This window comes from Acanthopagrus latus, chromosome 17 (genome assembly GCF_904848185.1).
Source record: "Acanthopagrus latus isolate v.2019 chromosome 17, fAcaLat1.1, whole genome shotgun sequence".
In the NCBI taxonomy this organism is placed as follows: Eukaryota; Metazoa; Chordata; class Actinopteri; order Spariformes; family Sparidae; genus Acanthopagrus; species Acanthopagrus latus.
The window spans coordinates 16,627,191-16,654,008 of NC_051055.1; the positions used below are offsets into that span (position 1 = coordinate 16,627,191).

The window sequence follows — 26,818 nt, forward strand, 5'->3', positions numbered from 1 at the left end:
ATCAGAAGCTCACTGTGAAGACTATTTTTTTGAGGAACTGAAGTAACTTCCACAATCAACCCATCTTTACATTAAGGGGAAAACATAGGACACAGTGGCACATTGTCCTGTCAGTTGATGGTCACACTGTCAGGTCATGGTTAGGAATGTAGGCCATTGCCATGGTAATACAGCTGCCTCCATTGGTGATGCACTGTGTCCATCCTCCTAATGATCAACGGTAGTGTGTGTGACAACACAAACCTGGTTGTGTTGAGGACGCAAGGTATATAAAAGCACTGACTGGCTAAATCGATACGTTACCCATTTGGATGGATTAGACACTATAAAGCGTATCGACTACCATAGCAGAGAGGGAACAGTTGTTTATACTGCAAACTATCCACCCAGTGCAACAGACACATTACTTGTCTATAAAAGAAAATGCATTGGCTCTGCCTCAAAAACCAGTTTTAGTTACTCTTGCAAGAAGTGTCTGTTTCTTTATAACACATATGTAAAACAAACACAACTGTTCATGGTCATACATATATGTTGTATTCAAGAATATTACAGTATATGAAGACCACTGACACCTATTTGATGATAATAATAATAATAATAACAACAAGAATAAACTTTATTTATATATACCACAATTCATATATAAAATGCATCACAAAGTCCTTAACATTAAAGCAGATAATTGTAACATTTCTGATGAATCAATAAAGATTAGTAAACTAAAATCAGACTGAATTTAAACAGCAGGATAGGGCAAGATACTTTTTTTATTTTATTTTTTTTTTTTACTGGAGTTACATTTTGAACACATACCTGTATTTTACTCTGTGCAGCTCGACGTTTACCAATGAACGTCTCTCATTATTGTTTTTCAGAATTGTTGACCAACAGTTTTCATCAGGATGTAATAAAATGTTGGCAATAAAGACTTATTACTTTACCACTGAGGCACCATGAACTCTCATAAGTAGCTGTTATAGTCTGAAGTCCAGTCCTGTTTATGTGTCACTGTGTTATCAGCTCATCATCCTCTGATCAGATGCACATATTCAAGCATATATTTTAATATCTTCTTTATGACAACTTAACAAAACAAACATCTGACTCTATCTGCGCTCATGCACGTAGACGGACCTCGGTGGTCGGAGTTGTCCTGAGGAGGCTGCATCTTGTGTGTTTATGCGTGCGTGTGTCTTTAAGAAGATCAGCCTACCTGTGAGCATGATCTACAATCAACTCCTCACTGTATCTCCTGCCTTGTTAATAGAGTCAGACACTAGTTGATGGTGATTCGCCCCCCTCGCCGCGCAGGACTGGTCACCTCCGCAGACTGGATGCCACACACGGGCGGCGCAGTCGTTTTATTCTCGGCGTGGAGGAGCTGGATGGCATCTGTCGCTTCCGTGGGAACTCTCTCCAATAGGAATCATACAGCAACAAGCTCGCTTTAAATGCGGACATGGGTGTTTCTCCAGACATGCATTTCCACGCATTTGTGTTCCTGGTTTCACTGTTTCGACAGTGATCGCAGCGTGGCCGCATCCACACCGTCATGTTGGGCTTTTTTTTCACGCCGCTCTGATAACTTTGGCGTGCCGAGACGGAAAGGCACTTTTTTTTTTGTCTGGATTATTGCGCCCCGAATTTTTATTTTTTTTTATTTTTTTGGGTTGTTGCAGGAATGGTTCACAGGAGCGTGCAGCGTCCTCCTGCCTTTAGGAAACAACTTCAGACAGCCCTGGCTCTTATGATTTACTGAAAAGAAAACAAACAAAAAAAAAAATTAAAAAAAAAAAGGAGAGGGAGAGAATAATGAGCAACCACAAGGGCGGCGGGATGGCATCGAAGGAAAGGCTGTATGAGCTGTGGATGTTGTATTACACTAAGGTGAGTGCGAGTGCGGAAGACCTGACGGTGACACCTGTTGTTGCAGCAGGTCCTCAGCCTGAAGTTTACAACGCGAGCCCACACACACACACACACACACACACACGATGGTAGCCTGTGTGATCCGTGTGTCGTTTGTTGTGATCGGTTTTTATGAGGAAGTCGCCTGTTTGTTCAGTAGCTGTTTATTTACCTAGGCTGCCATGAGCGCGCACCAGAGAGGAGGGTATCATGTCGTACAGGCTGTCATATGACCCTGTCACTGAGGCGTTCAGGTTATGGAGAGCGTTTGGCGATCACTGAGGCAGAATAACTCACTTAGCCAAGCGTGTTTGATCGTGTACCTGCCGTGCAGGTGTCACTGAGGCTACTTCCTGTTCCTGTTGCTGTTCCTTCCTCGTCTGCCTTCCTCAGGTTAAACAGTTATGGGATTAAAGGATAAATCCAGCAAAAAAGCAAAGAAATAATGAAAAGCCTTTATCTCTTGACCTCCATACCGATGGAGAGCGAGGTGAGGTTTCGTAGTTCACCAAACATTTCTGGAGCTTCACGGCTAAACGGCATTGCAGCAATACTGTCCTGAACACCTACACTAGATGGGGACTTGTTTTAAAATGTAAAGAAAATGACAGAAGAGATGGTTCCACGCAGCTCATCATGCGTGATCCAAGTTTACCAGAGGTGCAAGATCCCGAATGGATTTGAAAATATGTTATTTGCACAATGTTTTGACGTGGCCACTGAGCTAAAAGCACACTGTCTGAAGTGGTTGCGCGAGCTCAACTGTGCCTCAGGGGTGCAAGTAACATTTTTTAAAATCAATTTTTGGAGACTACAAAACTTCACTTGACTAACCATCGACACAGGGGAGACTAGATGATGACAGAATATTCATTATTGGGCGAAGTTATCCTTTAATATTTAAACGGAGCCTGCTTGTGTTCAGGAAACATATTCTCACCAGGAGCATCTGTTTTTGACCCGGTGCCAGCAGCACATTGCCTGTTACTCATACTGTAAATAAGAAACAATATTGACATGAAAACCTAACCTCATTAGCAGTATCATAAACTGAGAGTCACATTGCTCCATGTGGTATTTTGGTCTCCAATGTTGCTCCCTGTGGGTGTGACTGCAGCTCATTCCGGGTGGTTGTTCGTGAAGGTGCAGTAACTCAGTAATAATGATGAAAACAAATGAATAGTAAAAGGAGACTGCACATGAATTCATGTCACTTCTCTTCTCGAAGGAGAAAGGAAAGTTTGGCTGTGAATAAATTATTACTATTTCATGCTGGTGCAATCTGCTTCCATGCCTGAGGACAGAGAAAAACAAGATGAGAGTTCTTTCCAAGTTTGCCTGCACAGTGGACTGTATATTCACTGTGGGGCATGAAGACTCCCCCTCTTATCATCGCGGCTCATCTTGACAACGATAATGTCAGGTCATGGACGAGGACATTTTTCATTACACATGTATCTGTTGAAAATTGGTTTAATTTCAGACTGGGGATAATCCCTACTGGGAAATCAGCCAGAGGTTTGAGAGAGGGCAGAAGTCAATGCTGGAACAACTGCAGAAATCCCCTAATAGCATCAGAGACACAAGTGAACAAGAAATGCATCACATCTTAAAGCGTTTACTATCAAAGTGGCCTTTAAGGGTGTCTTTAGGCACATCCCAGAGGAAGCAAGTGTCTACTCCACCCAGGTCGCTCTCCTCTGGGCTGCTGCTGCTGCATCTACAGCTGTAGATTGACTGAACTCTACCTCGTAGTCTTTAACAAACAAAATAAGACGTAGGCTCTGTCATGAATTATCCATTGCTTTGAAAGACTCAGGGGTGTGTGCGTGTGTGTGTGTGTGTGTCTGGCTGTGACAGCTGTCGAGCATCTCCATGTGCGAGGCCACTTCCTTATTAAGCTGCCTCTTGGCTCTTAGTTATCTCTCTTCAGCTGCCCTCACGACTAGAGGAACAAAGTTTATAATTGTCTAAATTTCTCACCAGAGAATGACGCATGGATTTTCTGAGCTTTTCTCACAAGTGCGCTCTTTGCATGTGTGCAAATCACCTGCCCACATTGCCTCGCAGCGGTGAAGGATGGCAGAGGAAATGGATTTCATTGAGCCCAGTATTAAACGTCACCACCTTATGTGACTCAGAGGGAAAACAATGGGCTGCAGAGAGGCAGCAGAACCACTCCACTGAACAATCACTTAGCCTCTCCTATAGACATCAACATGCCACTGTTTGTGATGTTTTTGTTCTGTGCCTGTTTGGCAAGTTGGCACCTACAATATCTTTTCTTTAGAGATGGGACACGTCCCATCGAGGGCTGACAGGCTTTGTCTCCTGACTCATCACACACCGAGTTGTGGCTGCTGTTAATGAATCAAACATGACAGGAGACCTGAGCTCGATTTATTGGGCTTTTTGTTAGTGCTGTAAACAAGCTTTACCTGATGCTCTCTGTTTGAGTCCAAACAAACACACCCCTGCAGCTGTCTTCGCACCCTGTAACAGAGCTGAATATACGACTGTAAATAGTTTCAGACTTCTTTTAAGTTTGCGTGCAAGATGAATCCTGACAGCATGTTTGCACGTATATTAAGTAAAGGTTAATGGTTTAGGATTATGGGACTTTACAGGATATGATAAATCTGTGATGAATCCCAGCATTTGATTCCAGCATGTTTGAATACATAGGGTATCACAGCCATCGTTCTGCATCTGCAATAAAAAAGCAAAGCCTGCTCAGGCTTGTCGGTGATAAAGGAGCTCGGCTTCCTCCTATTGTGCAAGAAATCACACGCCCCTCGCAAGACTTTCAGATCAGCTGAGGTCTGAGGACTGATGTGAAATGTTGAAAAGTCATCATGATGTAACTTGCACTAAAGCTAGAATTAAAGAAATGCATCCTCCTATACAAATTATAGGCAGGGAATGATAGATCAGCAGATGAGTTTGTGGATACATTTTCTCTTATAGACCAGACTGTTGCTGAAGTTGGGACAAAATGATATGGACACAGTATATCATCATAGTCGTGCATTTATTTCATCATATAAACATATAAACAACTGTACTGTGAATGTACAAATACAACTCACTTGATGCTTCAGTTTTCCAAAAGTCTAAATGTGGTGAGAACATGTTGAGCCAAGCAAAGTTCAGTGAGAATCAAGATGATTTCGCAATGAGCAAAATACTCCTGTCTCTTTCATCATCCCGCTGGAGTTAGAAACCACCCTGCTGGGCCAATCTCAGAGCTCCATATCTCATATCTGAGAATGTGTTTCAGACCATCATCAAATGCTCATGCCTGACAGATATGGACATAAACGGAACAGTCTGATCTAATCACAGAGGGAGTAGCAGAACTTGTCAGATCGTGTCCGAGGACACCCGAAAGGCTATTGTCTTTGGATGTGCTCATTCACCTTCCCGCGTCAGAATACATTAATACTGCAACTGTACTTTGACAACGGCTTGACAAGTTGTGTTTCATTAGGTGCCAGGTGTAGTGCTGCACCTAGGGGTTGTTTTCTGAACTGACAACTTTGAGGGCGAATTTCGTAACTAATGATTTAATTCAAAAATGTAACCAGTGTTGGAAATAAGTTACCAGAGCCTAAAGTTACAACTTCAAGTTAACTGTTTTGTGCCCAAGCTGCTAAAATAACCATACTAAGGTCAATTTACAGTCCTATAAAACAGCGAAAAACAATCAAGCTCCTGCATTTGAGAGCGTCCTCTTCGACTGAGCTGTAACATTAGCTAGCATAGTTAGCTTAGTTAGCTCGCAACTCGTTCATGAGTAGATGCACTCCTCCCTCTGCGTGGTGATAGGATTGGCTGATGTCAGGAACCGACATGAGGTCCTACATGAAAATGTTCACAACAAGGTCCGTGGATTATCCATGAATGCTGCAAACAATTGTTGAGTTGTTGAGTTTTTCAGATGTATTTTTTTAATTATTTCTTTGGCACTTTAAGTACCCCAAACTGTGGGAGAGTGCCATCTAGTTCATTGTATTCAAGAGAAAGCAGACATCTCTACAGCCAACGTGGAAAACTATATATTTTTCTATTTTGCAGTGCACTTTCCTTTTAAGCATAATTTCTTATAAAAGCCGGTTTCATGTTTTGCAAAAGTGTGCATCGACTTGCAACGCTGAGGGAACTATTTTTGTTCATTGTTTCATCAAGTCATTTTCAGCCAGAATATGAAACGAGCTCTTTCTGTTTCTGCGTCTCAGCTGTGAGAGTTGGCTGCTTTTCTTTTGTCCTGTGTTGAAAGCATATTGATCATTTCTGGTCTGTAAACAACAAGCTATTTTTTGAAAACATCAATTTGTGCTGTCAGGACAAATTTTGAGGTAAGCAGGAGGAAATGATCTCAGTGATGCAGTAAGAAGTTCTGAGGCTCCCTGAGCCAGGACCCACTAAACTACTGACCCTCTAGGTGTCATAACTCTGGATGAGAGTGTGAAAGGAAAAAGCGTTTCTCCCGACCGCTTCAGAACAAGTTGCTTCAGTTCCAAGCTGATGAAGAAAAGCGTGTGATTATCCTGTGATTATTATCGGTATGGACCATTAGGGGGACTAATTGAGGCCTGCAGCGGTAGAAATGGACCACAGTGACAACCCAACCGCTACCCATCCACGCAGCTGTGAACAACACCACCTCCTCCGACTGCTCTAAAGAGAGAACAAGTCACACTTCCTGGCTTTTGTCGCCATCAGTCGCCCTACTGTCTCGGTTAACGATCAAGCTATGATTCACAACGGCACATTGCGCTGAGCTCACAGCAACAGCAGCAACACGTCCCTGCAGCTCAAGGTGACGATGTCCTGTGAGCCCTGTGACTGAATTCCCTCGTGTGCCTCCATCTCCCCTGTTTACCAACAGAGGGGCCAACCAGGAAAATCAAAGTGCTCTTTGCTTTCACTTGTGCAGGAAGCTGGAGCGAAGCTGAATGCCAAGCAGCAGAGAGCGGCACAGCTGCTCGGCCATGTGCAGGGAAAACGGAGATAAACGACACAGTTTATTAGGGGTCAGTACCTCACGCTTGGTTTGAGACATCTGTTTAATAGTGGCTTTAATTTGCTTTCAACGCATCAAACAAAAACTGCGAGATAGTTGCCCCGGGCGTTGTCGAGGAAAAAGAAGCTGATAGGACTGAAATCAAAGGGGTTTGAGTCTTGAGAAATCAAAATTGAGTTTGTACGGGATGTTTTTTAAGGGTTCATTTAGAGTACAGACTTGAACCAGGTGTCTGAACCAATTTTGCCACAGTAAACCACAATATTTCTTACCTGGTTTTACTTCTCATCTGCAAAGCAGATTCACTTCCCATCTCTGAGCTCATCTTTCTATACGATGCACCACAAAGCGAGCTAGAAATCTAGATGGGGAACAGAAAAAAATGATGCTTCCTTTAGTGATTCTGCATTTAGTGATGTTCTGGTTAACGCCCTTTACATGCAGTTGTACGATCATGAAAAAATAAGTGCATCACTTAATTAACCCCTATCACTGTGTTTCCAGTGAGCAGAATGAGAACGGATGGCGTGCCCTGTGCAGGCTATCATCATCATCATCAACACTGAGTTTACTAAGTGTCATCCTAAAAAAAACCTATTATTATGTCCGCACTAATGTTAGGGAGGATTCATTCATTCAGATTCCCGATGCTGTAAAATAAAACAAAGCTAAAGGGGTGTTGCAAATATTTGTCGGTGCCGTTGCCTCTCCTACTCGAGTGTTGAATGCCTGATTGTTCAGATGTCGAAGGCACAAAACAATAGGTTGGTTGCAGTTTCCTGTTTTGTTGAGTACATGCAGAGATTTTTTTTGTCAGATGCTGCATGCAGTGCTGAGGTAAATGTATGTGAAGTAGAGTCTCTTCAAATGGAAATACAGTATATTCCCTTAGATTATGCATTCATAGCTCCGTCTTGTCGCATATTCGTCTGTTTGTGCTCCCGCACAACACAGAATGCTGAGTTTCAGTCTTTCTCCCGTGACATATTTTTGACATGTTAAATTTAGAAATGCATAAACTCAGTCCCGGCGCTTCATTGTTGCAGTGGGAAGTTTTTATAGAGGCCTCCCTTGAGCGGTATCAGCTCATAACTTGAAACAAAAGAGGAAGGGGTTCGTCGAGTAGGCAGCGCATGAAGGAAATTACCCTCGGTTAAAGTGACATGTCATTTCCTGGTTTGCTCGCTTGGTGTTGGAAGACAAGAAGGGAGCGAGTCAGACGCTGGTGCTGGTTTGGTGTGATGTGCAGCTTCTGAGCTGCTGGCTGAGGACTACACTGAAGGCTCATCTGAGACTGGGTTCGCAAGAACCTGGCAACCCTGCTCAGCCACATACAATGAGAGATGGACTGGCACATAAGTCAATGCCAATTGGTAATGTACATTTGACATTAATGCAGCATTAGAAAAGATATAGTGTTTTTTCAAAGTTAACCGCATTAGATTTCCATTTCTCTTTAGCAGAGGGACTGTGGCAGTTAGATGCAAGGAGCTTGAGCGCGTAGATAAAAGTACGCGTGTTGGAGTTCAGTGCTTTTAGGTTCAGCTTTTAAAGTAGCCTACATCGACTGCAGCACACTTAACATGGCTCGTTTTTTGCTCGCCCGCTAAGGGGAAGCACCTGAGTGATTGTTATACCATGTGCTCTTTATGGTATTTGTGTACAATGAGTCAGTCAGTCTGAAACAAATCAAGTCTCGCTGCACGCTGCCTCCTGTGCCGAGGCTGCATCAGAAATCAGTAACTTCTTGCAGGCTCAGCTAATTAAAATGTTCAGCTTGTTCCGTCACACAGTGCATCGGGGGAACATTTCTAGATGTTCTGTGTTTTGCAATTTGGAACAGTGGGTTCCTCACGAGGAGCATCACGTTTGCCAGTCATCAGGACTTCTGAAAGATCGTCAGGTTTTTATCTACAGAAGCATTCTCCTGGAAAGTTGAAGTCGTTTGTGTTATTTAGTCTATGTGCGATTGAGAGACTGATGTGAGGAGGGAAGAGTGGCAGGATATGTTGCACTGCAGAGGCTGATTAAAGCCGAGATAACGACTGTTGTATGTAAACATCCTTGACGATTGAAGCCGCGTTAAATGACAGTGAAAGGACACAGTGATGCAGGAACGTCTTGTTCGAGACGGCGGCCTACAGGGAACGGTTGTTCTTGTGTGCTGAGGTGACTTATGACTGTGAGCTTTAAAAAGAAAGGAACATGTCGATTGAGCTTTTCTTTCAGCCTCTCCATTTCGAAAAAGGAAAGAATTGGCTCATGCGTTCCTCTCTGTGAGTTACATCTCTTCGCAACATCCTGTTACAAAAACAGGTCATATGGTTTTAGTCAGCGCCATGTTTTCAGCCACAGTGTGTCACAGATAAAGGCCTTTTTTTTTTTTTTACGTAGCAGCGCAACATCCAGAGAGAGCATGCAGCACTGATATGTACCTACAGAAAACGTCTGCGTACGCTGTTCATATACCTCGAGGCGTGAAAGGCGACTTTATTGCCTCACATGCTCTTTCCTCCCTCCTGCAGAAAGATGTGAGCTATCTGCAGCAGTGGTTGGAGGCGTTCGTCACGTCCTTTGAGAGGCTCATAGATGTGCAGTCACTGGGGCCTCGGCGGTGAGTAGTAACACTTGTTTATTTCACATGCACACTACTCGGCCGGCAGCGCCCACTGGTTTCTATTGCCCTGAAGCAGGATGACCTTTGACCCTCTGTGGAGATATGGTTTTGACATGTTTATGTTTTGTGTAAACGCAGCCTCTATTACAACGCCCTTTGCCTCTTTGCCACTGCCTCCCCTCTCCTCCGCTGTCCTCCCCACTTCTCCTCTCGTCCTCCCCTCCCCTCTCGCAGGCTGGAGGAGTGCAGCTCGGAGGTGCCCCTGCTCCCCAGGGAGGTCCTGGTGTTCCTCAGCACGCAGCTATGGGACAGTGTGGTGCACCTCTCCGGCGTCGGCGAGCACAGCATCAACACCCCCCACCCCCTGCTCCTCATCAAGTTCTTCATCATTGTCTGCAGGTGAGGGCCCACCCTGCTGTGCAGCAACACTTCATCATCATGACTGTAAACATGGTACACAGTGGAACTGTTGTTGTCGTGATAATAAGCAGCGGCGAATGGGTTAGTGTTGGACTACGTCTCCAGATGAAGGTCGTTTAACATTTCATCTCTAATGCGCTCGAGGAGCAGCGCTTTCTGAGGGCGACTTTTGACTTTCAAAAAAGCCTTTTACATTCACTGAAGGAGAGGAAAAAATGAAAAAGCAAAACATGTCTCCTTTTTAAAAGCTGTGGCTGCTCTATTTGTCGAAGGAGAAATTACACAGTCAGTTGCCTTCATCTACAAACTTGACTTCTACAAAATGAGCCCATTTGCTCTTATCTCACTTCAATTACTTTTATAAAATATTAAATCTGTACCAAGAGGGAATGATGATAAAGGGAACCAGATTATTTGCATTTTTTTTTCCTTTTATTTTTCCAGAAGTACAATTCAGATTGTGCAAAGCGACTGCAAGTCAGTGTCAGGAAATTGAACGTTACCTTTGTTCACTATAATTACGTTCTTACCTAAGATTGCCATATTGGGTAAACATTAAGCTGATTTTCTTAACACTAAATTGCACGAGTTTCTCTCTGCTTCCAGGAATATGGAGAACATTGACCCAGACAAGACCCCCGGTTTTGTTTTCGAAACCATCAAGCTTTTGAATTACTGTTTGGATCAGGTAAGGTCCTTATAAACTCACTGATTCGTGATGGCGCTTTGCTCAATTTATCATGCACGCGCAGATTATTTACTGCCACTTTAGCCAAACTATACAGAAATGTGATATACAGTATAGAAGCCAGTGAGCCTATGCAGAATATATACTGTTTACATTACGTGACATCACCACACAGAAGTCACAGAACTAGTTTAGAGTGAAAAGAGAAGTGGATGTGTTGCTGACCTTCTATTCAGTCTACTGGAATGTGTTGTATCTGCTGTGTGCTAAAAAAAAAAAAAAACCATGTCAAAAACAGGTGTATCTGCGCTGAGGATGAGTTAAAGATGAGTGTGTGTCCAAACTTTATTTTTGCACAGCTGAAGGGGGGCGAAGGAGAGCAGTCCTCTCTGCAGCTGGTTGTGCAGTATGGACTTGTGTTGTGTGAGAGTCTCTTTGACCCTTATCAGACGTGGAGGAGACGCCTGGCAGGGTGAGTGTGCGCTGTGTAACCCTGTCTGCATGAATCTCCTGCGCAAGTGTGTGGGTGGCGGAATTTAGTCAGACAAAGACCAAAAGACCATCTTATGCATTTAACATGTTGCCCAACCTTTTGTGATGTGTAACTACACCCAGTCTTGTTGGCTCCAAGCCTTGAAGTCGGTTGGTGCCGGCAGTATTAGCGGCAGTCGCTGACTGACTAGGCGTGATGTGAGTAGGAGTCAGCGCGGTGACTTGGGGCTTCGTGTTTTGCAGGGAGGAGGTGAGCTTGCTGGAGAGGAACAAGTATAAGTTCTCCCCGCTGGCGCTGCCAGACGAGCTGCCGGCGCTCTTCCATGGTGAGACGCTCCCTCTCATCTGCTCTACCACTCCGATATCCGTCAGACCTCACAAACCACAAGGATCAAACTGATCCCAAACACAGCTTAGATCTGTCATCTTCGACTCCAAAATCTGGGACCTTTTGTTTTCCCCCAAAAGTGTCAGAATATTAGTTTTGGCCTGAAAACTAAATTATTCAGCATGTAATTATCAGGTTATCAGTCCAAGCATTTCTAATTATAAAAACCCATTTGATCAGCGAGCGCTAATCTATAAGCCATGTGGGAAATCTCAGGCGGGCAAAGTTTCAGTATGTCCAAATTTTAGGAAGATTATAGCGTAATAGCAGGCTTTATTTAGAAACATTAACAGCTGATTGTGTAACACCTAGCCAATCAGCAAGGCTCAGGATCGTCCTTATGACATAACTCTGAATGACAGAGGTGGAAATACAGGGGAGTGTTTTCCTGAGCTGCTGTACCATGAACACTTGACATTTATTTATTTATTGTAAATGTATTATAGGGACAGCGGCAGAATGTAACTAAGTACATTTACAAAAAAATGTATGCATGTACCTTTACAATTCTACTCCACTACATCTCTAAATGGCTAAAGCAGTTTATAGGAATCCAATCTCAACACTTTTGTAGCCATCACCTTGTGCGACCAACTTTTACGTACTTCAAATGATCAGTTAAACCAAAAAACACAACATCTTTATTTGTATCTCTGTATTTGACAGTCAGTGTTGACGTGTTCTGTATTGTGGTTAAGTGATGGCTGTTGCTGCCTAACGTTGTTTCTTGGCTCAAACACATGTTCACAGTAAGTCTCCGGAAGAGCGAACAGATCCCAGAGCCCCTCGTGCTCAGATTGGTTCATCTCCAGGGCGCCGTCATCAGTGGAGGAAAGGTCTGCTCCCCTATCTGTCCTCTTCATCACTGATTATTCTGTGGTCTGTGAAAACACTACAAGTGCACACCAGACCTTACTGCAGAGGAGTGACTTTGTCGATATTTTTTCAGAAGAATGGCCTGCTCTCCATCACCCCTCACTCTGTTGAGGACCTGTTCTCAGTGCTTCGAGCGTGGTGCTGCCGGACCTCCCCAGAACCCAAGAGCACGGGGCTCCCGCGGCTGACCTTGCAGTGCCTGACGGCGATGATCCACCTCCTTCACTCCAGCAGCCCGGCAGAGCGGCAGGTGGAGATCAGGACCATACTGGACAGCTACTTCCAGCTCCTCAACTGGAACCGTCCTCTTAGCAGTGAGGAGCAGGACAGGCAGAGCTGGGAAGACGGCCTGATCGCCCTTCAAAGCCAAATGCTAAGTAAGAGCGTGTCCACACGGTCTCAAGTCGAGCCGAATAGAATGAATTCCTCTCTCAATCAGTATGGAGGCCAGATAATTGATTTCCCCAGTGTCTGATAAATGAGTCAACATCCTCCTTGTTGCCAATTTTAGCTGCTGTTCCTGAGATCCTGCAGTGCTCGGACAGACCCGTCCTTCAAGCTGTGTTCCTAAACAACAACTGCTTTGAACACATCCTCAGGCTCATTCAGAACAGCAAGGTCAGACCTCTGTCCATCGATGACGTGTTTGTCCGCTCTGTCAGCTCTTTATATGTCTGTCCTTTGTCATTTGGCCCTCCCGTCAGTCTGTCACCTTTTTTTTCTTTTTTTTTTTTTTATTCATGTCATGTCTATTTCCTGTTTCATTTGCCTGAGGTGCCACATCTGCTGTCCAACCTCTTTCTATTTTGTCAACGTGAAATATCCCAATTTATTACACAATGTATTTGCTCCCAGTTTTACCTCGCAGAGCTACCACACAAGTCCCCCTACAGCTGTAGGGTATGGAAGTCAATTTCCGCCATTGTGATGGGAAAAAAGATCATTATAGTCACTTCATGTCTCAACTATACTGTGTCGTTTTTACAGGAAAGGTTCTCATTATAATGAGTTCCAGCACCTTTTTTTTCCCATCATATTGGTGGATGGGAGCTTCCATTGGCAGGAAGACCATGATCACTTGTGTCCATTACATCTCACAGATTACCTTTTTTTTTTGCCTAACTGTCTGACTTTTTGTGTTGTGTGTGTGTGTGTGTGTTTGTGTGTCTCTGTGTGTTTGCACCTGCGTGTGTAGCTCTTTCAGAGCGACAGGCGCAGGCCGGAGCATGAGGTTGTGTGTGACCTCACTACATGTTTACTCTCAGAGGTCGAAGTGGACCAGGTACTTTCCCCAACTTGGTGTTGATATTGGTCTGTCAGCAGGAAACTCAGCCTTCTTGCCACTTGTTCACAGCTCTGAGCTATTTAAACAGGAAGCTTTAGGCAGGAAGTCTGGCTCACACTCACTAGTAAATAAAGCAGGTAGCACGGCATTACATGATAACTGTCTGGAGTTCCCTTCTCATGCGTCTCATCTGCCCGTCTAGAATGCAATGCTACTTACAGCCGGACGTCATTACCGTTACCGCTAGCTCTGTGCACGATGGAAAGTTCAGATTATTAACTGGAGGATTAGGCTTTGCCTGAGTGGGAGTGTTGATTTAAACCATGCTCATGATTAGAGGCTGAATTCCCTGTTGACAACACTGGGCAAGAAGAGCATGCTGTGTTTTTCATGGTGCATGAAACGGTTGTTTTTTTCTCTATGCATGTCTTTCCGTCTTCTCCTCGTATTTTGGCTGTTGTGTCGTGTGACCGGTTGTGCTTGTATGAAAGACCTGGCTCGTGTCCTGGGGTTTGATGTTGCCTCACTGCCAGCAATAGTTTTGGGGTTGTCTCAGTCTCTCCTCATTTTTTTTTTATTTTTTTTGGTGGTTGGCTTTGGTTTTTGCATGCTGGGACCTATCAGTAATTGACAAAGAGGCAATTGTTTGGTGACTGGTACAGCAGTTCACTTACTTTGAGCCAGTCTGCTCCAGTAACTGTGGAAATGTGCTGTACTTCCTCATGCATTTTACAGATAATCAGAGCAAATAAATGCCTCAGTCATTCATATGGTGGAAGATGTCCTCTGAATTTATTTGTCTCTCTTTATGATGTTGGTGTGTTCACTTTTTTAGGGGGGGGGGTGGTTTTGACTCCTGTTCTGGCACATTTGAAACTCTGCAATGCCCCAGTCAATTAGAACTCTTTATTTTGATGTAGGTTTGGGACAAAGGAACAGACAGTATTACAGTCCATGCTTTAGGAGTCCTCACAGCTATAATGAGTAACTCACCCAATGCTAAGGTAAGACCCTTGTGACCTTCTATGTACAAATCACATAAACCTAAAATCTTTGTACTTTAGAGTGAGAGTGATGACAAACATTTGCTTCTAAAATGTTAGAATTTGCTGCTTTTCTTTGTTATTTTTAATAGTTAATGAAGAGTTTCAGGGGATTTAGACTGTTGGTTGGACAAACAGAAGCAATGTGAAGAAACTGTGATGAACATTTTTCAAAACCTTTTGACATTTTATAACCGAATTAATCATGAAAACAGTCTGCAGCTGAAGAATGAATGATAATAAAAGTAGTCATTACGTACAGCCCACTGCACACATATCATAATAAGCATGTTATACTATAAAGCCTACACTGCTAGCAAAAATTAGAGCCAGATGAGGAACGCTGTTTTTGTATTGTATTCCTCTCCAATGTATGGAAGTGTGCCAACTAGTTATCCCCTGTGGAGCAGCTTTCTCTAGCCTATTTCTGTCTCCTTGCCCCCCTAGGAGGTTTTCAAGGAGAGGATTGGCTACTCCCAGCTATTTGATGTGCTGAAGAGTCAAGGTCAACCCACCAAACGACTGCTGCAGGAGCTGATGAACATGGTGAAATACACTTCCTCATTAGCGCGGAGACAATAGAAGTCAATTCCTGATGATGACCTTGTTCCAGTTTAAATTGTGTTGCTAGTTAACCTGTGACCACGTCTATGTCATATCTTCATTCCCTGTCTTTGCTGTTTCCGTCCCTCGCTGTCTCCAGGCGGTGGAGGGTGAGCATGCCCATGCCCATCACCTTGGCATCAGTAACGACCAGCCTCTGCTGCTGCTCCTGCAGTGGCTGCCTGACCTGTCGGGTCAGAGGGACCTTCAGCTGCTGGTGGCCCAGTGGCTTGCCGCTGTCTGTGGTGGCTCTTTGTCCTGTCGCACCATGGCTGTGAAGGCGGGCATGGTGGGGGCTCTGCTGCAGGTGCTGTCGCAGCCCCAGAATCTGGACAGGCTGTGTGCAGACGCACTGCTGGGCCTCCTCCAGGACCTGGGCTCCCTGTGTCTGAGGCCAGAGGAGCTGAAGAGCCTGCTCAGACTGCTCAGGGTGGATCAGGACAATGGCGCAGTTGTGGGGAAGGTGCACCCCTATTGTACTCGCAGTATCCGGGTGCTCTCAGCCATGGCGGCCAGAGAAGGTCAGGACAGTGCGTTGCAATACTTCGACCTTACGCCCCCCATGGCAGGTATTATGGTGCCCACAGTCCAGCGCTGGCCAGGCAGCGGGTTTGCCTTTCACGCTTGGCTCTGCCTCAACATGGAGTTCTCCAACAACCGTAAACCTCCCCCCACAGGGGCTCAGCACGACATGGGGAAAGGACCGCGCAGGAAACAACTCTACAGGTAGAAAGATACATTTTTAATGTTTAATATTATTGATGAGTGAGTACAACATTATCTGCGTCTGTAATTGTTCAATCAACTAAATTCTCTGTATATGTATCCATACTTGGAATGGATGAGGCTCCACCCACTCTGGTCCAAAGCCCCTGTGCTAGTGGTGTGAACACTAACACTACCTTGGTGCTCTGAACTGCTAGTCGGGACTGCTAGCTGCACAGCTAACTGAACTAACTAGCTAATGGCAGCTAGAGTTGGCTGCAGTTTGCGGCCCCCTAATTGTTAGGCCAGAATTCAACAGGGGGACAATTTCTACATATTGCTCCTTTAACATATATGACTGCGTTTTGAAGCTTTTGACAGACTGTATTCTCTTTTTGTGAAGTTTCTTCACAGCGAGTGGAACCGGGCTGGAGGCCTTCTTCACCATGGAGGGTGTGCTGGTGGTGGCTGTTTGCACTAAGAAAGACTACATGGCCGTCGCACTGCCTGAGCACCCACTAGCTGACTCATGCTGGGTGAGTTCGGACGCAAATAGTTCAGCTCGGATTCAGTCCAACATTTGTCCACATTTAGCCCGTCTCAAATGAAAATAGATTTGATCGAGGAGAAAACAACACATCATTTTTCATGAGCGGTGTTGTGTGGGCCGGTGACCTTGGGGCATAATTATTGTGGAAAATTGAAGAGTGCACCTCCCGAAGAGACGAGTCACTGCAAGAACTCAATCAGCACGCTTGAATTAAAGCTGTCAGACTGTTCTGCTTCAGTGTCTCAGTATAGAAATGTACCCTTTTTTTTCTTTTTTTACTGTAAGTGCAACCACCACATTTGAATTGTCTGGTGTTGACACTAGCAGAAAACCTTTGTTCTCTTTAATATCTTCCTCACTGCAGCATTCAGTGGCTATAGTCCACATCCCGGGCCGTCGTCCATTTGGTCAGAACCTGGTCACTGTTTACATCGATGGCGAGCAACGTATCACTGCTCAGCTTCGCTTTCCATCCTTCAGTGAGGTGACTAATGTATCTAATGTATCCATGAATATTATGCAGTTATTACCCTGTTGTTCCTCTATCAACCTAACTTCCTCTGTTTCTCCTGACTCCTGAAGCCCTTTACCTCCTGCTGCATCGGCTCCGCAGGGCACCGTACCACTACCACCACCACCTCACCCAACCTGCCCATGTCCTCGTACTCCAACCCGACATCGCCTGAGTTTGCCTTCCCTAACCATGCCCCCTCCCTCATCCGCTCCCAGTCCTTCCCAGCCTCCTTCGCAGGAGGCCGCTGGGGGTCTATGACGGACTCCCCGGTGCACACCATCCCAGCAGGACTGCAGGACACGGAGTGGGGAACGCCCACGTCTCTGGATGGGCTCCTGGGCACCGCCTTCATCTGCCACGAGGCTCTGCAGCAGGCACAGGCGAGAACTCTGCATACTGCTGGTGGGTCACGTTCTGCTGCGATGCAAATGTAGATGCAAATGTCACAATGTACATAAAACGTGTATTAAAGAAAATCACCCAAAAGAATACTGTTAGAATATTCTAGTGGTTTCATGTTTGCTTGTTTTATGACCCACATTGGTTTCTGCTCTCCATCACAGGCCCCAATCACGTGTCCTTATTCAAATCAGATGGAGAGTTATCTGATCTCAACAGCAAGCTCCTGCTCTACTACACTCCACAGGTGAGTCACTAAAACCTAGGGGACCTTGCATATTTTACTACACTGCTTTTATTATGTAAATCCTTAACAAAACCAGGAAAATGCCATTGCTCAAGCATGCGTGCGCGCGCGTGTGTGTGTGTATGTATGTTTTCTTCAGGCCTTCAAGAGCCAGATATGTCTGGACCTGTCGCCTAATCACCAATACGATGGCAGGCTTACAGGACACAGGGTGGTGAACTGGGACATCAAGGTCAGATATGAGACAGTTTGATTATTTTGTTATTATGAATTTAACTGTGATGTGTCCTTTTGTTTTTATCTGCATATGACAGTCACACTAAACTGTAAATGCTGATGCTGCTACTGACTGTTTAAATACTCGATTTTAAAGGAAACCTGTTATGCTTATTAATTTTTCCTTGCCTTCACTGTGTTATATACGTCCTTGTGCATGTAAAAGGTCTTAAAAGTTAAAATAGTCAGTCATCAAAACGTGAGCTCCTCTCTCCCGAAGAAAACACTGCTCCTGAATTCTCCCAAAATGCCTCATCTTTAGTCCCGCCGTTAATTCTGTGACTTCTTGATATCACTATGTCACCATGGAACACATTTGCATAACTTAGGCCTATATTCACGGTAGGATTGAAGCTAACTGGAAGCTGAAAACACAACAGAGCCGACCAGTGACACAGGAAGTGGTGTGGGCTCAGGCGTGTGCAAGAAGACCAATCACAACCGACTGGGTATAAAGGAGGGGCTCTTAAAGAGACTGGAGCGGAAACAGAGCATTTCACACAGAGGGCGAATACAGAGCTATAGCACTGGACAGTATGAGAAAACTGATGTGTTTTTGAGCATTAAAGCATGTAAACCTATTTTAGTATTAAATAAAGATTAACATATTAACCAGAAAATGATCAGAATATCTCTCCTTTAAGTTGTTTTTACTAATATTTTCTACTGTATGTAGTTTTCCTGTTGTACTGCTTACTTTTCGAGCAGATCTCACTTTGTTGATTCTATTTCTGATCTAAATGGGACTAATGTGAAAAGTTACAGAACATTGTATGTTTTTTTCTCTCCTGTAGGATGTTGTAAACGTGGTGGGAGGTGTAGGGGTTTTACTGCCCCTGCTCGAGCAGGTATGTGAGGCCGAGCCAGTTTTCAACGGCAGTCAGGAGATCTCAGACCTGCTGGGGCCAGAGCTCACCTCGTCCAGAGGCCCCGCTGCCATGCTGCTGCCACTGAACAAGTCTGCAGGTTGGCTCTTGTTGAGTTAGCATGATTTTTAGTATAATGGTAAAAAGAAATAATTACAGACATTGTTGAAATTTAACAAATGTAATTCATAATTTACTTTTCAACTTTTCAACTCGTTGCATTTTTCATTATGGGTTGGAGGGAGAAATGTTTTTGTAATCATGCAAAATAAGCTTTAGTTATCATGAAGACATTTTCTTCCTCATTTTGAGCACTCACTGTGTTGTTGTTGTTCCTGTTTCCTTTTGTTTAGTTAGTAATCTATCCTTAGTGCAAAATGCTACCTATGATTTTCAGTGCAGCTCAGGACACATCTTGAATAGCCACGAGTCAGAGTCTACACATGGTGCATGATGCAAGGACAAACAGGAAGTGCGAGACACAAGAAGCACATACGACAATATACAGCAGACAAACAGAAAAGATGGTGAAATCATTGCTAATGAGTTAAATGTCAGAGGCAGCATAGTGAGTCATAACAATTTATTGAAGAACTGGAGCTCAGCAGCCCCGGTGCACATCAGTCTGCATAATTTCTAATATTAGTTAAATGAGCGAGTCGCACAAGCAGTCTAACAGAAGTGAGACAAATACCCCAACACATGACTAATGAGTCATCCTGAGAATATGATAATGTCTGTAAAGTGCTTTGTAATATATAAACATGACTGTAGGTAACACAGGAAATCTCAAAAGTTGTTTTTATTCTCTCAGAGGGCAGACTAGAGAGAAACAGCGTCGCTGCCTTCCTGCTGATGGTGAAAAACCTCATACGTCATCACCCCGTCAATCAGGAGGGCCTGCTGCACTGCCACGGGCCGAGCATCATCGGAGCCATGCTCAGCAAAGTAAGCGCCCAGCACCACGCGTCACTTTGCTCCAGCAAGTGGGAACTCTTTGCGGGAAACCAATTAGCATCTGACAGTGAAGACTTGACCTTTTTCATTGTATTGCTCCTGCGTAATTGCTATGAAATGAATGGGTTTGGTGTTTTAGAAACAGCAGCAGCTCTTTCAGAATGACAGTATCACATGCTTGTGTGGGGGGATTTATGCAGAGTTGGTCGGGCTGTGTGGTCTCTCTGACTGAGAACAAAGGATATCAGCGGTGAAATCTGCCACTTGAAAACGCTGAATCAGTTTCTAGGGAAAAATGGCATGCAAATGAAAACATAATCGAAGAAAAAGAAATCATATACAAGAAATGAAAGCCACAGCCACTAAGATTTTGCAGGCACATTTCAGTTTCTAGATTGCTTCATGAGTTTCAAGCAGGAGTTTATCTGATATCACCTGAATGTTTCTACACCACCATGATTATTATGTTCACACAGGGAGCCTGTCATCAGGGTTGAATGGGTAAAGCGCAGGACATTCACCTAGGAAATCAGGCTTGGTTTCCTTACCGTTGGTTTATTATTTTTAGACTTGTTGTTGACTTATTACTTTTTTCAGGAAAAAATGGCTCGGGATACAATACATCCTGTCAGAAGGTTAACCACGTTATAGAAAAGATCTCTTTTTTTCCAGCCTTTTCCCCAAGTTGCAGCATGATAAATATTTGCAATGATGGCCTTGCAGCAACATTTTGATGTGTCTGAACAACACCAGCATGGTGATGTTAGATTGTGTCTCAAGCAAGCATAACTGGTCTGGATCTTGTAGCTTTCTACTGCTGACAAGAACTGAGGATTAAAATTGAGTACATATGGGAATTATTGGAAAAGGTATATATATATATACAGTAGCTGTATTTGATGCTAAGACAAACTACTGTTGCTTTGTTATGCACATCACAGCTGTTCTGCTTTCTGATTTAGAGTGAACAGGATCAGTGTTGAACCTTCTAGAGATGCAGAAGGTCTGATTCAGTGCAGCGTCAGTGGTAGAAATGATTTCTTCAGATTCATGATAAAAGTTTAACTCCGTGCTAGCTGGTGTGATTCTTGGACAGTTGCAGCCAATCAGGTATCACATTTCTGCGGCACAGACTTGCTTTCTGCCCAACAGGATATGTTGAAATGTGACGTTGAGGTGGAGCATCCTGTAAGGAAACTATGTCCTAATACTCTCATGGGGTTGCCAGGTTTGGTCATAGAGAGGACAGAAACACGCTTACAGTGTAGGGCTGAACCCAAATGCAAAAACAAACCACATTGTGATTAATTCGACAGATATGAGTCGGGGTTTAAGTAGGAGTCTCATTTTCACTGAAATGAATTAAGAAATGATGATGACGTGAGATTTTATGGGGTCGGTACCAATTAAACATATTCCCTTACATCTCAAGTGAATGGGCTACTTCGTCAGCCACTAAGTGTTACTAAAATAGAAGCCAAATATGTAACAATCAAAATGATTGGAAGCATAATTAAACTCCCCCCTCCTCCGCGCTTCCTCTCCTGCAGGTTCCCGGCAGTATGATGGACATGAACGTTTTAATGGCCTGTGAGCTGCTGCTGGAGCAGGTCTTCAACGAGGGCAACAGCCCACTGCTACAGCAGCTCTACCAGCACCTGCTCTTTGATTTCCGCATCTGGACCAAAAGCCATTTCGCTGTTTGTCTGGGTAAGTTCACAAGCACCCGCGCGTCGTCAAGTAATGCACCTGCGAACCTTTTCATGTCTGCCGCAGCTGTTTTTTTGGCCCTTTTTATGTGCATATTCAGACTACAAGCACCGTAGAGCTGAGAGACAATACATCAATGTTCAAAGTCCAAGGATTAAAAGTGAAACTGTGGCTGAAAATGCAAATTGATGCACTTCTTTGAGACAACCTTGCATATTGGTGTGACATTTCTAAATGTCAAACTGAAGGAAGATGACAAAAGTGTTCTTTTTCTTCCAAAGCCCACGTGCAGTACCTGTCTACTGTGATAAACAAAGGCAAGCAGCGCATGAAGAGGAAGTATGGGGTCCAGTACATTCTGGATACCATTCGCACGTACTACAGGTGAACCTTTGACATCCACAATAGATAAAATAAATATTAAGACAATCTGTATTTTCCCTTTTAACCATGATTTTGTCTGTTCATAAGAAGGTAACTGATGTATTAATTCACTGACGTCTTTGGTGACAGTGTGGAGAAAGATGGCAGCTCTCTGTCTGATGAAAAGCAGACGATTCAAACTTCTCTGTTCGCCCTGCTCAAAGACTTCCTCAAGTCTCCCACAACAGAGGAGCTCCACAGTGTCCTCGCCTACATTCTGACGGTCGGAGAGGAGCAGCAGGTGTGTTTTATCTATCTTTCTTTCTTTTCGGGGGTTCAGTTTTGCCATCATTTGACCTATTTCACTTTCAAGCCCCGCGCGTCCTTTGTTATTCTTGGGTTCTGATTTCCAGACTCCCATTGTGACCACTTAAAACGTTTCTCTCCCAAATCCATATTTTTCGGTACATCATCCTCCCCTTTCGCCCCTTTCCTCATGATTGTCTCCTCTGTGGATCAGGCGGTGAGGGCCTTGGATGTGCTGTATGAGCTGTTGAGGAGCAGCCCTCCTCGCGAGCAGGTGCAGGCCGTGCTGCTGGAGTGGGGCGTGGAGCAGCTGTACTGCCTGCTGCTCACGCCGAGCTTCGGAGACGAGGCCAGAGAGAGAGTCTTCAGGGTGAGGAACAACTTACTTCAGCTGTGATATATTATCAAAATGGATTTAACAAAAAAACATAACAAACTCTCCCTTTTTGATGTTGCAGGTTTTGTACAAAATCCTCAAAAGCGAGCGAGTGTCTGAGCGCAACAAGCAGCGCATAAAGCTGAAGGATTTCGGATATCTCGGCCTGGTGTGTTTCCTTGAAGACATTCCAGTAACCATGACCACCGTGCGATGTCTGTACGAGCAGGTCCTCGCTACAGGTGAGGCCAAAACAGCTCTGTGCCCTGCGGCCCAGTCACCTTGAGTGAATAAGAGACCTTTATAAATGTTAAAGCACCTGAAAATATTTGATTTTACGCTTCTAGTATTTCTAGTATATGTTCTCCGTAATATGAAGCAAGCAAAAGTCAAAATTCAAGATACAAATAATGATTAGAGGTGTAACACCCAACAACAACTGGCATCAGGGTCTGAGTCGGATTATTATATTTGTTAATTCAGAGGTCTATACATCTCTTGTATTTTCTTAAAACTCTCCAAGGATATTTCCTGGAGAGAATTTCCTGTAATTTGGCACTTATCATAGGTAGAATACAGACAGCACTCAAAGTGAACTACGTTCCAGCACTTTTAGTAAATACTATTCCGCTGAGCAGGGATTTTCAGGGTGGTTGAATAATTTAGACCCTGGTCCCTGCAGTAGAAAAGCACTGAATTTCTCCAAAGATTACAAGTCTTGGGGAAAGATGCTGCAATTGCAACGTGGCTAAAAGATCCAGATTCTATGGGAAATGACAACTTGTTATATGGAAATATTCAACCTATAAAATAGAGTGTGACCTTTCAGTTCTTATTGGTGCATATGGTGGAAATACATGAATTTGTCTTTCTCACAAAATACAGAAAAATCACTTGAAACGAACTTGTTCATGTGAATTAATTATTTTTTGTCATTCTTATTTTGGAAGATAATATGTGCCTTTATGAATATGTACAACAGACGCTAATTAAAAAGTAGGTTTCCAAGGAATAAACATTTTAAAATTGGCTGCTGCTCCACAGATGCCAGCCCAAACTTCAGAGACCTCCTGGCTGTGGTCTGCCTGTCCCATCGAGCCGAGCTCACTGTCCGCCTGGACGTCTGTCGCAAGGTTGGTCTGCTCACATCTCTTACACTCAGCTAAATCTACCCGTGCCCTTTGCGTGAAATGCCTTCATAAGCGTATTTATCATCTCAGTAATGAAAACAAGCTCTCCCTCTGTTCCCTCAGCTCTTTCATCTGATCTACTCCAACGAGGATTATGTGAAGCAGCTCGCTAGGCAGCCCGGCTGGCAGGACGTGCTCACAAAGCTCTACGTGAAGGAGTCGTACGAGTCCCACGCTGCCAGCATCGCAGACTCCAGCACCCACAGCTCCTTTGAACCAAACTACCGGCCGCCGCTGCGCAGGGACCCGGCTCTGGTTATAGAGGACGCAAACACCGATATCTTCCTGAGCTACCGCACCTCGCAGGACATCGAGGATGAGGAGGAGGACGAGGGTGGTCAGCGGGACATCTCTGAGGGATTCTCTGATTTGTCCCAGTCTCCTCCGAGTGGAGGAGGAGGCACGCTTAAGAACTTCACCGGCTCCCTTCACTTTAAGTCGTTTGACTCGGTGGACCAGGGCAGCCACTCGTCCTCCATCTCCAATGCGGTTGATATCACCTCGTCTCGCCCCGATGAGGAGGGGAGGGACTACCAGCCCCTCTCCCCCTTTGGCACCTCACCCTTTGACTTGGAGCTAGGGGGCATGGGGGAGACTGGCACACACACTCCTGCAGGAAGTCTGACAAACACACCATCTCCTCTAGAGCAATGCAAACCCTTTCCACCGCTCAGACCGAGGAAGAGCTCCAGTCTGTCCAACGTGCTGGATGACACCAGCTACGGGACGGACCCTCCGACTGGGGATACCATCTCCAACACCTCCAACCCGCAGGTGGGACTGCTCCCTCAGATGATGTGAGAGTCCATTTTGGGAAAGTTTGGCGTGTTTAGATCTTTTCTGTAAGTGTTGTTTGCGTTACAGCAGACCCCAGAGGAGGAGCTGTGCAACCTCCTGACCAACATCGTCTTCTCCGTCCTGTGGAGTCGCAGTGGGGTGGATGGGACAGAGGACGTGGTGTGGAGGGAGAGAGGACAGGTCTTTTCTGTTCTCACCAAGCTGGGCTCCTCCTGCCAACTGGTCCGCCCTCCCGATGACATCAAACGCAGGTTAGTGACGAAGGTTTCAAACGTGTTTCCCCACAGAAACCAAACAGTGCCTCACAGTGGAAAAACAAATTGAGCCACACCTTCAGCTGTGTCACCCTTTTTGCCGCTCTGTGTCCCAGTCTGCTGGAGATGATGCTAGAGTCGTCTCTGTCGGACCTGAGGGACGCCCAGGGAGTGGTTCTGCCTTTCTGTCCCAGTCTGGTTCGGCTCCTCAGGCTGCTGCAGGACTTCCTGTTTGCTGAGGGTACAGACAACCGCACGCTGTGGAGTGAAAAGGTATAAAGCAAATAACATCCAGCCTAAAACATACTGTATGTGGCGCTGACGCGTTTCGTTCATGCTCTGGGTAATACCATGATTATCGCCTTCCTCCATCTTGATTAAGGTTGGTTGACTGTGAAATCCTTTGGGGGCGATGAAGGACAAAAAGCCCAGGACATTATTATATTAATTAGTTTTTATTATTGTGATTTGTTGTATGATACAACAATATATGTACGTTGTCAGTAAATCAAACCAAACCACAACCAACTGATGAAATTTCCACAAAAATCCAACTCAACGCTTGAACATAAAATATATATTCAAAATACATTGTCATATCTCTAAAAGAGAGAAAAGTTTGATTTCAAACTGCTGTAAAGCAGCTTAGAAACAGATCCTTTTGTTGTTCCACTACTTAGAGACTAAGCCTGCACTGGATCTCGTACGTGAACATTTTCAAAATGAAATTAAAAATATTACTGGAGCTCATATGGGCTTAAAGCAATATGTTGATGAAGGTTCTCAGTCATCCAGGTCATGGTAATTCCTAGTGTTGTGTCGTGGGCAGCTGGACGTCTCACCTCTCATCCAAGAGGCTTCTTCAGTTCTAACTAACTGGAGGGGAGTTGCGGGGTTTTAAAGTCTGTATGGGAGTGTCCTTACAGAGTCGTTCAGGACATGTGTGAGCTCTGAGTTTCAGAGTCGACCCAGCCGGCCTTCATGAGGGTTGCTAGGGCTAGGTGTGCCCCTAACAACCATTCATACCTGGGCTCACACATTCAGTTGCCTATGATACAGCACTTAGAGATTAAAGCAATAGTTTGTTACGCTTACTGCTGAAATTTAGATTAGAAAATCTATGCCAATCTCATGTTTGTCCATTAAAGCTGCTATATGGGATTTTTTCGATTAACGTAAGTGTTAAATAGCTCCGTACTTTTAACAGTGACACTATTAGAGAGTGTTTGGTCATTGACTCTCCTCCCGCTCATTCAGTAAAAGATATATTCTGGTATCCCTTTCCCCTTTCTGCTTTATCTAATTAGGACATGGAACTCGATAAAAGAGGAGGTCTTGTCTGCTCGGGGAAGCACACAGAGAGCAGGATTCTCCTTTTTACCAGCAATGCTGGAACAGGGAAATCCACCAATTCCAGTGTTCCCAGTGATGATTTGTACTACCAAACACCCCAAGAGCAGAAAAACGCCTGAAAAAAAGAAAGAGGCAAAGAGATCAGTGTGATGACGTAGAGAGGAGGGTGGAGATTGCTAACCTCAACACAGGCAGGAAGTTAGCTAAAATGACGACAACGCTTACAGCCACTTTAATATGAAGCTGCATCAGTCAGCCAATTAGCTTAGCTTAGCATAGAGCCAAGGGGCAGCCTCAGTGCCTCCTCCTACTAAAAACCAGTACCGCACAAACAATCTGTAAAACCGCAAAAAAGTTTTAACTTTAAACTAATACTGCTGTCGATCTTCTTAAATGAAAACAATAACTTTTGTTGCTCCTGTTGCTTTAAGTCAGTTTGTACGATCTGCTTAAGATGGCAAATGGCACGACTTCACCATGATGTGTACCCGTCCTGATCTTTAGGCCTTTCAAACAGCTTTCACTAGTGAGACAGAAGCAGTTGTGACTTCACTATCTCTGCAGTACTAACTAGGCCGACATGCCAGTACAATGCAGGCTGCAAG

General features: G+C 44.5%; 1 protein-coding gene across 2 annotated transcripts in view; it reads left to right on the top strand.

Annotated features, from left to right (window-relative positions):
- Window positions 1–1,747: 1,747 nt before the first annotated feature.
- nbeal2 (neurobeachin-like 2) overlaps window positions 1,748–26,818 on the top strand; it is a 40,374-nt gene continuing 15,303 nt past the window's right edge. Inside the window, exons 1-29 of one of the 2 annotated variants that reach the window (XM_037074128.1) lie at window positions 1,748–1,890; window positions 9,463–9,551; window positions 9,789–9,953; window positions 10,581–10,662; window positions 11,022–11,134; window positions 11,398–11,480; window positions 12,293–12,378; window positions 12,492–12,795; window positions 12,930–13,036; window positions 13,614–13,700; window positions 14,624–14,707; window positions 15,194–15,292; window positions 15,450–16,075; window positions 16,458–16,590; window positions 16,969–17,088; window positions 17,187–17,520; window positions 17,682–17,764; window positions 17,904–17,996; window positions 18,835–19,006; window positions 19,721–19,854; window positions 21,414–21,573; window positions 21,855–21,957; window positions 22,087–22,237; window positions 22,457–22,612; window positions 22,701–22,860; window positions 23,663–23,751; window positions 23,872–24,582; window positions 24,673–24,857; window positions 24,977–25,133. In XM_037074128.1, coding sequence (XP_036930023.1) covers window positions 1,816–1,890; window positions 9,463–9,551; window positions 9,789–9,953; window positions 10,581–10,662; window positions 11,022–11,134; window positions 11,398–11,480; window positions 12,293–12,378; window positions 12,492–12,795; window positions 12,930–13,036; window positions 13,614–13,700; window positions 14,624–14,707; window positions 15,194–15,292; window positions 15,450–16,075; window positions 16,458–16,590; window positions 16,969–17,088; window positions 17,187–17,520; window positions 17,682–17,764; window positions 17,904–17,996; window positions 18,835–19,006; window positions 19,721–19,854; window positions 21,414–21,573; window positions 21,855–21,957; window positions 22,087–22,237; window positions 22,457–22,612; window positions 22,701–22,860; window positions 23,663–23,751; window positions 23,872–24,582; window positions 24,673–24,857; window positions 24,977–25,133 — 4,941 coding nt within the window. In that variant the 5' untranslated portion in view covers window positions 1,748–1,815. The remainder of the gene's footprint in view (window positions 1,891–9,462; window positions 9,552–9,788; window positions 9,954–10,580; window positions 10,663–11,021; window positions 11,135–11,397; window positions 11,481–12,292; window positions 12,379–12,491; window positions 12,796–12,929; window positions 13,037–13,613; window positions 13,701–14,623; window positions 14,708–15,193; window positions 15,293–15,449; window positions 16,076–16,457; window positions 16,591–16,968; window positions 17,089–17,186; window positions 17,521–17,681; window positions 17,765–17,903; window positions 17,997–18,834; window positions 19,007–19,720; window positions 19,855–21,413; window positions 21,574–21,854; window positions 21,958–22,086; window positions 22,238–22,456; window positions 22,613–22,700; window positions 22,861–23,662; window positions 23,752–23,871; window positions 24,583–24,672; window positions 24,858–24,976; window positions 25,134–26,818) is intronic. The other variant, XM_037074129.1, reaches the window with a different exon arrangement.